The sequence below is a fragment of the Triturus cristatus genome, chromosome 5_1 (genome assembly GCF_964204655.1).
Source record: "Triturus cristatus chromosome 5_1, aTriCri1.1, whole genome shotgun sequence".
In the NCBI taxonomy this organism is placed as follows: Eukaryota; Metazoa; Chordata; class Amphibia; order Caudata; family Salamandridae; genus Triturus; species Triturus cristatus.
In genome coordinates this window covers 709,887,925-709,901,373 of record NC_140587.1, presented here as the reverse complement: position 1 = coordinate 709,901,373, position 13,449 = coordinate 709,887,925, and the positions used below count along the sequence as shown (strand labels likewise).

The 13,449-nt window shown below is 39.3% G+C and overlaps 1 protein-coding gene across 1 annotated transcript in view; it reads left to right on the top strand.

The window, feature by feature from the left end:
• MEP1B (meprin A subunit beta) overlaps positions 1-5,387 on the top strand; it is a 330,890-nt gene extending 325,503 nt beyond the window's left edge. Inside the window, exon 15 of the mRNA XM_085605695.1 lies at positions 5,202-5,387. Within this exon, the coding sequence (XP_085461821.1) occupies positions 5,202-5,216 (15 nt within the window). The 3' untranslated portion in view covers positions 5,217-5,387. The remainder of the gene's footprint in view (positions 1-5,201) is intronic.
• The last annotated feature ends 8,062 nt before the right edge of the window (positions 5,388-13,449 follow it).

Below are 13,449 nucleotides of genomic sequence, written 5' to 3'. Positions count from 1 at the left end.
ATTCACAACAATCCATAAAAAATATATGTAGATTATCCTCAACTCGTACACATAGGTAACATCCTTAAGTAGCCTAAGAGTTCAGACTGATCTATCATAAGTTCACAAGATAAATAGATAAGTGTTTGCATCCATAAAATAATAAGATCTGAAACGTCCCAAAATTGCCTTGTTTAGGGTTTTCTGTATAATGACCATTTCTAAACTGCACAAGTCTAAAACTTGAGACCACCATGCATGCACACAAGTTGGATTGCTATTGCGCCATGACCTAGCAATACAGAGTCTAGCTGATAAGAGCACTTGACATACGATGCCCTTGTATTTAGTTGGTACATCAGGAGAAAAGAACAAGTCATTAACTTAGTAGATACTTGGGGTGGAGCATTCATTAACTTGCTAATTTCTTGGAAGATATGAGTCCAACAGTCATGTGTTTTGACACAATGAATAAAAAGTAATAATTGCATTTGCATCTGGAGAAGAACAGCAAAATCATTGGGAATCATGCCTTTTAAGTGTATAGCAGATATCTTGGGCGAATTTAAATTTATGAACCCTAAGGTGCGAGTCATCATGAGATTTATGTCCTAACATGATGCTTTGAAAAAGTTCATCTTTAGTAACACCTTCTCCTGCTTTATCCAACTATTTGCCAGATAATGCATACTATTTGTCAATCTTTCTAGAAATAGATAATACGATCTAATGATAGCAACTTTGGTAGTTATTTTGAAGAGAAGATCTAAGTATGTACATTTCTCAATGTTTAAGTTTAAAGGTGGGGTATTTGTAAAGAATTCACATATTTGAAAATGTATAATGAGTCCTGTTGTTTTAATTGAGCATTTAACAGCAAGACTTGCAAAATAATTAAAAAGTGGACCATCATAGATTTGGTGAATAAATTAAATGTGCGAACAAGTACTATGTGAAAAGTCTGGAAGTGAGGGATTATGCAATAAGGAAGCAAAGCAAGTGCGTTTTCGGACTTTCTGGGTATTTTCTGTTTGAAGACCAAATATGAGCATAAGTGGCAAAAATTTTAAAACGTTCTTTTTAAATAAGAAGGATCTAAAAAGCCAGTAGAAAGGGATAAATGGTTACAGACAGCCCATAATGACCTCTGAATTTTATTAAGGCCAAATAATTATGAGAATGAAGAAGCAAACGCAGACTAATAAAATATAAAGCAAAGAAGACCCATCCAACCCAGACTCGATTTTATTTTAAAAAGTAAAGGGCACAAGCGTTGGTAACGTTTGTAACAAAAATAAAAATCTGAACAATGCAGACATTTTAATGACATTACGTCTTCTAAACATTCCTAATGGAATCCCTTCCATTATTGCAAAGAGGTTAGAGTCGAAAGAAACAAAGTTTACCATACGCATCTCTTCTATTTGGAATCATAATTTTACACCCAAGTAGGTGGTATTATAGATGTACGAGGGTCCAGGCTCCAAGGTCTGCTAATAAACAAAATTTTGGTTATGTTTTTGTTTAAATTTTATTCTGACATCTCTCTGAATCGTTTTGCCCCATATTCGATGGCAGGGAGGGTTATTGGAAAGATTGCAATGTCGTCTGCATAAGCAGCAAGCGTAATGCATATATTATTAATTCCCAAACCCAGAATTTCTGAATTAATGTGTAGAATTTTCAAATAGGGTTCATGATATACAGCATTCATGATGTGTCTCGTTGACATAATTCTCTTGCAGGGCACCCAGGCTGTTTGTCCAACATAATGAGGTCTAATTATTTGTAAAATACGTGGGCCAATTCAAATGCATTGCTATAAAGAGAGCCAGGATACCCTATTGAAAGTCTTCTCAGCATTAACCAAAATCATCACGGTTGAGTTGCCAGTGGCCATTGCAATGTTAAGAATTGCTGTGGGCTAATGTATATGAGTAGTAGTATCACAAGATGAAACAAACCCATATTTCTTCGGGTCACCCCATTCTTCACTGCAGGGGGCAGTTTTTTTAGCAAGTGTTTTGGTGTCTGAGTCAGAATTTATAAGGGAGATTGGCTGTAATGACCAGCTGCATTTATTATCTTTCTTTTTTTTGTTTTTAAAGAAAAGATATATTGGTATCTTTTCATGCTGGAGGAAGTAAAGACTCTGCAACAAATACATTTAACATTAGTAACAAATCGGTATTAAAATATTAGAACAAAAATGAAAATTGACACAATGGCATTTTGGTTGGAGAGTTTTTGAACTTGGGCATTTATGATTTATTTAATCAAATTGCTGGAAGCATATTTTGTACGTATTAGGGCCAAGATCCTTACCAGGTTCTCATCACTCTTGAAACATTTATGACTGTTTTGGAATTTAACATGAGTGACTTTGTCCCAAATCTTTACCTTGACAAGCATATTTACTATTAGTTCATTATTCATATTCTCCTAATAATTGGTTTATACTGCATGTGTATTTTCTATTTCGAGAGTAAGAAGTGTTGCTCTTAGTTGCTCTTTTTTAATGTTTTTTGTTTTGTTTACTGGAGATAGTAAATGATGGGGTAGCGCATCAAATAACTGCCTTTTTACAATTCCACAGTATGTTAAGACTAGTGGAGTTAAGATTATAAACTTAGAAATCTGTGATTGTTCTAGAGATATTTATATGGTAATTTGTGTCTAAAAAGACTATTGCCTGGTATGTTTAAGACTAAGTGGTAAGATATTATCTGAGGAAATATACAAATAGAGTCCTGTGAACAGAGGCTCCATGTAATTAGAAAACCACCTCCAGGGTTTGTGGAATATTTGTCCGATTCAATTGTTAGGTTAGTATCCCCAAATAACCTAAGAGGTCTTCTCAGAGAGAGAGTTCAAGCATTATTAGGAGCATACATGTTGCACCATGTAAGGGAGCAAAAGTGTTTAGACCTACCAATTATCTATGTGCCCTACTTATGGCACTGCCAAGGACAATCTTTAACCAACAGACCAACCCCTACATAGGTACTTCTTGTTTGGGAGCATCAATGAGTGAAAATCCCAATCAAGTTTAGGGAGATGTGTTTCTTGAAGGCACAGGATGCCAGAGGCCATATACCACAACTCTTCTCAGATATTGTGCATTTGCTTGTATTGTGCCGTCCATTAACATTTGTTTTGAAAGTCTAAAGTAACAAGAAGAATTATTTTACAATTTTTTGATTTGACATTATACTTTAAACACTGTAACTGTGTGTTTTACTGCTATTCAACTGTTCACTATCATTTGTCTCTAATATTAACAGATTTGCTCAAACTCTTTTTGTATAACACAGATATTCCTTAATTACTTGATAGACTTGAAGATTTTCAAGAATGTTATTCATTTTTTAGAATATTACATATACTCCCCCTCCACTGGTATATCTAAGGTCCCTCAATCTTGCTGAAATCCCTCACACACACCTACCCATCTATCCATCTCTGTACATAGTACCATCTGTATTAGTTGAGTATAACACAAAGGGGCATATTTACAAGCCCCTATCGCCATAAGAACATCACTTTTTCCGATGTTCCTGTGGTGATAGGCCCCTTTTCACACTACACTTAGCGTGAAAGGGGCGTGCAGTGGGTATTGCGGTAGGCGTTCTGCCGCAACACCCATTGATTTTGACGCAACCCCATATTTACAAGGGTGGCATAAATATGGGGTAGCGCCAAAATAAGACCAGGGAAACCTGGTCTTGACATTGTGAAACGAGGAAAAATGTCTTATTTCTCCTTGTTTTTGCAGTTTCTATGCATAGTTTTTACTGCATTGTGCAGCACACAGAAACAGCTAAACACCATTGATTGTTTATGTGCAGGAAGGGACACCTTCCTGCACATAAACAATCATTAAAAAAAATTATGACTTGCAACTTCTATGTATGCCTTTACTGATTGTTTATGTGCAGGAAGGTACACAATCTTTGCCTGAAACGCAGGCACCCTTGCACAGGGGGGCTAGAGTGACTGCATTGGTGCTAGGTGCCTACATTTACCGCCAGCACTAAAGGAAAGGCAGGGGTGCACCGTATTCTTGTGAATACGGCGCATCCCAGCGTTTGGAAACTGTTGGAGCGTGGCGTTAGCCTTCTTTGGGTTAACGCTGCACACCAACAGTTTCCTAGTAAAGTTTCCCCTCAGTGTCCGAAATATCAGACTTCCACCTGTTTTGTCTCATTGAGTATGATACATCCTTGTGTATGTTTAATAGGTGCTTCTTCCAAGCACTCCAATGGGATTTTGTTAATGAATAAAATATGGAAAGCAACCCAAAACAAATGCATACGTTTAAGAAGAATAGATATACTCAATTTCTTTTTTACATTAGGCTCAGAGACTGAATTGAAAGATCAAACCTGCACTGTGTGGCTATCCTCAGTCAGTGACCCCTTATGTGCAGTATTCTGTGATCAAATTACCTCACAATTTCCCCCATTGCCATATCACATCTAATGTTAAGAAATAATTCTTGGCCCATTTATATAGACTCAGGACATGACTTCTACTTACTTTCCAAGATTACAATTCTGTAGCTACAAGGTGGACCTCTAGAGAGAGGGCTGAAGGCTATATCACTATTTAACAGATGTATTAGATTGACCATACAGATATTGTTACTTTTGCACTATCATCTCTATTAACAGCAAAACAAATCAGATTTCAACAAAGCCCTTATTAATCCCTTTGATATTTCAGCCAGGAAAGTAAAAAAAAAACACAAAATACTTGTGAAATTTTGGAAACATTATATAATGGTTTTAAAAACATAAGTTCATTTTCTGAGTGTTAAACTAGTTGATACACTATGATAAAGCAAGGCTCGGTCAACTGGAAAAATAGTCCTTCATGCACAAGAGCTGTTCAACTTTATAAGTCCAAGCAACTCATATTAAGGACACAAAAGTCACGTTATAGTTGAAAATATTAGAAACAGACATGTGGGAAGTGTGCTCCTCAAGAAAGTTCCTACATAGACGGAAGTCTCTCAATGTAGAGTAAATACTGAAAGTTCTATCTCTGAAATATTTAAATTGGATATAATTACTATACTTTTGTCAATCCTAGCTATATATTCAAGAATCATTGTTAGACATTTTAGGAAAAGTGAGTGTTCTTTCTAACAAGCGAATGTCAAATTAATTTCTTTGCACACCAGTTTCATAATACATTTGTGTCATGTTTTCTTTCTGCAGAAAGCAGCTTATTGAACAATGTGGAGAGATAAAAGTCTGCATCCTTCCATTCCAGAGAAGCATGAATTAAACGAATGCCATTCAGTTTTAAACGTTCACTAACAGTGTGATTATGGAAAGCACAGATTGACCTGATTGTGAGAAAGAGCTGCTCTCTCAAAAAAATAAATGGTTTCCAATATTTCAGAATATTGTAATGTGTTGTGTTTTCAGAAAATGTCATGTTATGCAGATTTGTAGAGCGTTCTATCACCCGGGAGGGTATCCTGGCGCTGAGCAGGTATGAATCTAGGCATATCTATGGCCTCACAGGACTGCTCAAAAAGCTAGGTCTTCAGTTTCTTGCTGAATTAAAGGAGTGAGGAGGAGGAGGTTCTTATGTGGCGGCAGGACATTCCATGCTTTAGGAGTGAGGTAGGAGAAGGCTCAGCAGCCAGATCTGGTTTTCTGTATGTGTGTTATTTGTGCAAGTAGGAGTCTGGATGGGCTGAGGTATCTGGAAGGTTCATGAAAGTAGACATGATTGTTGAGGTATGCTGGACCAGTGGTGTATAGTGCCTTGCCAGTGTGAGTGAGGAGTTCGAATTGTGCTAATTTGTGAATGGGGTACCACTGGAACTCCTTCAGGTGTGGTATGGTGTGAGGATAAAAACAATTTTGGCCACCAAATTCTGAATTGCCTACAGCCTTCTGGTGAGTTTTTTTGTTGAGACTGCCATAGAGGGTGTTCCCATAGTCCGGCTTGCTTGTGACATTGGGGCATGTGGTGTTTTTCTAGGTGCTGATTGGGAGCCATATGAAAATCTTCCTCATAATATTCATGGTATGAAAGCATGAGGCGGTGATGGCATTGACTTGGGCAGTTATGTCCAGTTTGATGTTGATAATCCTGAGGTTCTTGGCGTGGTTGGTGGGGGTGGGTTTCGGTCCTAGTTCTGTTGGCCACCAGGTGATGTGGCCTACTGGAAGATCATGATTTTGACCTTGTCGGTGTTCAACTCTAGATAGTTGGTCTTCATCCAGTGGGCTATTTCAGTCATGCAGGCATTGAACTTGATCTGTGTACTGGGCATCTCGCCTGTAAGGTAAACAGTGAGTTGTGCGTCATCAGTTTAGGACAGGACATTGATATTATGAGAGGAAATGATGCTGGCTTGAGGGATCATGTATGCCTTAAAGAGAGTCAGGCTCAAGTAGTATCCTTGCGAAACTTTGCAGATGCGGTGCGTGGTGTATAGTGCAGGGAACATCCAATTTATGAGGTGTAAAAAAGGATCCTCAACCCCCATTTATCTAAAACAAAATGGTCGGATCTTGGATATATCAAAATATATCACATTCTAATCCCGTTATACAGATCTTCACTTCCCAATGTTAATGCACAGCAGGCGCAAATACATAAAGCTTTGGCAATATATGCTTAACAATGTGATATAAAATACCAATTTTTAAAAAAAAATCTAATTTTCATCTATCGAAACCTATGAATGTGAAAGCATAAAATAACCAATGTTTCTGAAACTAGATGAAATAGGGGAGAAAAGTGAAATGCTTCTCTGAAGGTTGCATAAAGTGCTAAACATACGAGATATCTATAATGTTTATAATTTGTTGCAATTTATTATTATAACTGTTTTCACACATAGAATGAACAGGAGAAAAATACAAAAGAAGCTAAAGTGTACTGTTAAAACACCACCATTCATGATCTTTTTACTGGGGCAAAGAACTTTCCCCTAACATATCGCAAAATCTACCCTTACTGATATTTGGGGCATACCTATTGGCATTTTTTAAATATTTTTCACAACTTCTTTTATCAAAATAATGCTACCACCAGGATCATTAATCAATTGTCCATTTGTTCCTCTATATATTAGTCAATATATAAAAGCTCTTCTTTTTGTTTTTTTTTTTAAAGAAAGCACTCATAAAATATAGATTAGATCATTTTCTCGCCAAATATTCAGAACTGGATAAGTCTCCTAAAGCCAAGACCTCTAACAGTTAAATAACGTATACACATTTGTCCTTTTCACGAAAATAGGAAATAAAACACTAACAGGATATTTCAAAACCACAAGATATAGGAAAGACAACCATATCCCTTGCCCAGTAAGAATTCACATAAAACATAACATTGGCAAAATCATCAAGGAAACCAACAGATTCTTAGCCATGCAAAAAAGAGAGGTAAAATTGGGTAGTTGAGTAATTAGTACAAACCAAATGTTGTTACAGAGAGCCAGAAATGATGCATATGCACATAATAAAACCAGCTAAGATTGCTAATCAAAAACAAATAAATACGTATATGCAGGTATATATATATATATATATATACGCTCCGGTTTCTGCACAAGAAACACACTGCACTCGCGGGAACCCCTTTGAAAAGTTCTTTATTGCAAGGACGCGTTCAATGAGACACTGTCAAAAGCTGCAGACAAATCTAGCAGCACAGCTTGATTATTGTCTAGAGATCATCTGATGTGATCAGATAACGCAATCAAGGCCGACTCCATGCTGAGCATAGGTCTAAAACCCGACTGAGAAGGGTCTAGATAGCCAGTAGACTCTAAGTTCAGTATGTTTTTTATTGATACATCCTTTCAATAGTTTGCTCATCAGAGGAAGAAGGGAGGTGGGGCGATAGTTAGACAGACCCGATGCAGCTAGGTTGGCCTTTTTTGCAAATTGGGATTACCTGCGCTGCCTTCCACTCCTGGGGAAATTGGCCCTCGCTCACAGAGATTTAATAACAGGCATATAGATGGGGCAAGCTGAGCAGATAGCAATGCAACAAGCTTTGCTGGTATAATATTTATGGCCTACCCAGACTTGAGCAATTCCTCCGCTGCATGTACTTGTAAAGGGGTAAAACTGTTTAAAAGAAATGCAGTTTTAATATTCATAGGGGGGAGAGAAGGAGATTCAATAGGGCTATCAATGGTTCCAAGGAAATGTGGCATGAATGGAATTTATTTTGTCTTCCAAGTGGTTAGAGATATCGTCGCTTAATCCTTGACAGGGAGGAGTGGTATCATTAGCTACATTGGAATTGGTGAAGGATTTGAGAATTTTATACAACTCTTTAGAAGAATTCCCCACTTGACTAAGTTGGGAGACTGTAGGAGCTTTACACCTTTTTAAAATGTTTTTATGATAAGGTGCCAGTGCACCTTCATAGATTTCTCTCTCCATCTGATTCTGAGATGAACGCCAATGTCTCTCCAAATGTTTACATGCTGATTTCTCTTTACATAATTTCGGGGAGTACCAAGGTCTCATCTGTTTCTGAGTAGATTTGTACTGTTTTAAAGGGGCAATACAACTAATAGCAGATTTTAAAGTTCTGTGGTAGTGCTCCAAACTTAAATTAAAATCCCCTTGGTCCGCTCTCAGGGGAGCGCAGAATCTTTCCATCAAAGCTTCCGGCCTAATTCTGTACCATTGTCTCCTAGAACTAGGTGAGATAGTGTCCTTCGCAGAATCCATCAGGGTTCTGGTTATCTGCAAGTCAAGTACGGCGTGGTCTGACCACACTACCTGGCGAGGAGCCTTAGACTGTAGTTTAGGAGAATTTGTTAGAACTAAATCTAATGTATGACCAGCGGAGTGCGTCGGGCCCACATTGGTCTCTTCTAGACCTAAGGAGGCCAAATCAGACAAGAACTGAACCACTTTACAATTGGAACTATTTTCGCTATGAATGTTGAAATCCCCTAATTAGACAACATTTTTGAGGAGTTCACATGAATGTCCAACAGTTTAAGGGTAAAGTCTTGAAGAGATCCTGGGGGACGGTACCCTAATGCACCTTTCCAACATTCCTGCAGTGAGAAAATACAAATCTCTATTTTAACCTCAATACGGGCCACTCTACTCTATGACCCTATGCCACTCCACAACACTCTACTCTATGTGGCTCCACTCTACAACACTATATTCCACTGTCTGCCACCAAACAACACTCTACTTGATGACACCGTACTACACAACACTCCACTGTACTGTACGACATGCGACTCCACAGCAGTCCATTGTAGAACACTCCATTGTATCGCCCTCCACTCTACACTTCTGTACTCCACTCTGACACGCTGCTCAACAACACTACACTCCCATCCACATGTACTGTATAACACTCTACCCAATGACACTCCACTCTACGACAAGCCACTCCATTCTACAATATACCACTCCAATCTACGCAGGGTAAACTCTAAGACACTCTATGGCACTCCACTCTATGAAACACCACTCCACTCTACAACATGCCACTCCACTCTATGCCACTCCAGTCTACTCTACGACATGTAACTCCACTCTACGCCACTCCATGTCACTCCACTCTATGCCCCAAAACTCTACACGACAACACTGTATGCCAAGACATTCTAAGCCACAACACTATGCAATAACACTGTACGACATTCCACTCTATGCCACAACATTGTATGCCACACCTCTCTACTCCATTGTATGACATCATACTTCCCTTCATTATATGACACTGTACACCACTCTATGCTACACCACTCTACAACACTGTACTCCACACTATCACTTTACAACTTACTCCACTTTATGGCACTCTACGACACTGTACTCCACTCTATACAACTTACGCTACACCACTCAACACCAGTTTACTTCAGCCGACTCTACGAAACTCAACACTATGACCCTCTACTCCATAACACTGTATTCCACACTATGCCACTCCACTCAATGACATTGCACTCTACAACACTCCACTCTGTGACCTTTCACTCAAGGACACTCTCCTCCACTCTAACAATCATCTCTACTGTACGACACTTTCTACACTACGTCACTCCACTCTGCAACACTTTACTCCACTTTCTGCCACTGTACAACACTGTACTTGATGATAGTCCACTGAACACTCCACTCTCCAGTACTCCACTGTGGAACATTCTACTCCACTGTATCACCCTCCACTCTACACCACTATACTCCACTGTACGACATGCCACTCCACTCTACAACATTACACTCTCATCCAATGGACTGTGCAAAACTCCACTCTGCGGCACTCTACGCATTGTAAACTCTAAGACAGTCTATGACACTCCACTCTATGAAACACTACTTCACTCTACAAAATGCCACTCCACGCCATGACCCACTACATCATAACACTGTATTACCACACTCTATGCCACAACATTCTACGCTACGGCACAATGCAATAACATTGTATGACACTCCACTCTACACCACAAGATTGGATGCCACAACTCTCTACTCCACTGTATGACACTATACTCCCCACCACTCTATGACACTGTACTCTGTCATAGCACTCTACAGCACTGTACTCCATACTATGCCACTCTACAAAACTACTACACTCTACAAAACTGTAATCCACTCTACACAATTCCCTCTATGCCACTCCACGCTACCTTACTTTACTGCACTGTATGATACACTACTCCAGTTTACTCCACACTACACCTCTCCACTCTACAACATTCTATGCCACTCTACAACACTGTCCTGCACTCTACTTCACTCTATGCCACTTCACTCTGCTCGATGCCACTCTACAACTCTACTCAATGACACTCCACTCAACAAAATTCTACTCCACAACACTCCACTGTATGACACTCCACTGTACGACACTCCAGAACACTGTACGACACACCACTCCACTCAATGTCTCTCCACTCTACTCCACTATGTAGCGCTCCACTCTGTGAAACACTACTCTACAACCTACACTCTCCTCCATGCTACTCGACAAAACACCACTCTACTCTGCGATGCCACTTTAAAAAACCCTAGTCCACTCTATGACACTCCACGCCACTCCACGCTATGCTACTTCACTTGACAACACTCCACGATTTGAAACATATTTTTATAAAAAATAAAATAGACATTGAAATTAAGTGAAATAAAGGTTGAAGATAAGTTAGTTAGAAAAACAATTATTTGTACAGAAAACAAACAAGCTACACAAACCGTAGACATTCTGCAGTTCTATCATTAGAACTTAAAGTTATAATTTTGGACCGACCCATAACTTACCATAGCTCGCACTCCTCTGTACTCATGGTTGTTAACTCACTAGCCAGACAAGAACTATAAATCGTGGTTTACCCATGCACTACGTATACCCTTTCATATTACATCACTTATAGCATGTTAAATCATAGCCTTCATAACAATACTCATGGCATCTCAAATGACATAATTTATGAGAACACTGTGCATGGTAGTAGGGTGAATTATAAATCATGTAATTAATTAACTTTTCCTAAATATAGCATATCCTCAATCTTTGTTTTTCTTATTGAATGTATATATTCACTGAAAAAACCAAAAGGTGAAAGCAACATTATAGTTTGGTGAGATTTTCATTGACAACGTAATGTTTTAAACGTGCAAAACCACTGAAATTCACCAGTTATAGTTAGCTCTGGTAACTATAACTCGTGCTCTATGGCAACTATAACCCGCGCCCTTGCCATGCACAGTTTTACCATCAATAATTTAATTGAGAATGTTGCAGGGATAGTTTCAATGGTATCTTAGAAGAGGTCTGGAGTGATGTAAAAGAGCAGTGCTGAAAGTACTCAAAGGAAACATTCCTTAAGAAGCGTGACTGCTTTGTATAGACCAGTGGTTCTTTACCTTTTGATTTGATTTTTACAGACCCCATTGAATCACAAATGGAAGCTAGGAACCTCCCAAGCACTTCTGTGATTTGAACCTCCCAATACAAAGAAAACACACAAACAAGTACACACTATATGAATGCCTAATTCCTCCCCAATTGCATGGTTAAGCTGGAGCATCGCTTTGCACCAATATAAAGCCCAAGTCATAATCAGAAAACAGGTAATCGTGTCAAGTCTGAGTGGATGTTGTGGTACAGAAATTGCAAATGGACAGTCCATACCAAGCTCGATTGCGGCCCTGTTTCTCTGACTGAGGCCATTGTCAGAGTTGGAGACCATGAAGGGTTATTTAAAACCTATACCAGGTACTGAACATGCTGCCTACTGGGAAGTGGTACTCTATCTGTGGAAGTATTTTGGCTCTGCTGAAAAGTCCAGAAATGTACCTATTTCCAATACAGAAGTGTAGGTGCTGGGAGACTGGAACTGCTTGCTTCCAAGGCAGGGTGGGAAAACATGCAGTCTGTAAGGGTCTTTTGTCCCATCGGCCAACGCAGATCACTGGCTTCAAGTGTGAAGATGCTTATGATTATCTAGAAAATGATTGGCAATTCAAAACTTTTTCCAATCATAAGCGAATTGGTAGCGTTTTTTAATACAAACAGGGACTATATGGACATTCACACAGTCTCTATTCCGAACGATAATTCAGCCTCTTACTGAATGCATTAAATCATAAATACTGGGGAAGCACTATGGTAGACTTCAAGTATCATGGTTACTAGATGAAACTTTTATCCTTGTAGGCGAAACCATCTTTATACAGTTATTTAACTCAAAATGCTTATGATTGACAGAGAATTATAGTTAGAGGTCATATGGATGGACTGACCACCTAAATAGGTCAAGCAGATTCCTGGAGCACCAGCACCACACATTAAGGACTGCTGTAATACGGAAAACAATTTTAATGAAAAACAAGCTGTGATGTGACCTGGATGCAAAAGTCAACAAAATGCAACAGGCTATTCAGCATAAAGTAAGAACAGATGCTCCACTGGACACGAGAGTACAGACAAGTGAATCTTTCCAATTTTCGTCACCTTTCCTCCCCGCAGTGCCCAAGAACTCTCAGAATCAGAGTATGTTGTCCAAGGCATAGCCTTTTTTATTCACATCAAACCAGGTAATTCACCACAAACCAATAGGAGTGTAACAGTATCCTACTTGGATATATAAAAATTATTCACAGCATCACACTTTAGCGGCATCAACATGTCAAAGGCAGTAAGGAAATTAGGCACGACATTATACTTGAACTTGGCCATCTCGGCCCACCAAGAACCCACTCAACTGCGCATTGTGCCAGCAGGCCCCAACGCGCTACAGTAAACAATTGCACTACTTGAAATCCAGGGCTCCGCATAGCCCACAGGAGTGCCTGAACATAGGCAGCCTCCCCAATGTTCTACTCAGTCCATACATTGCAGGTTAGGGCAGTACACTCCAGGACCACCAGCAGGTCAATCCCCCCCCCTGCCTACCCTCTGCACACGTCAATCCTACCCCCTCCTGGGGTCCAACCAGTC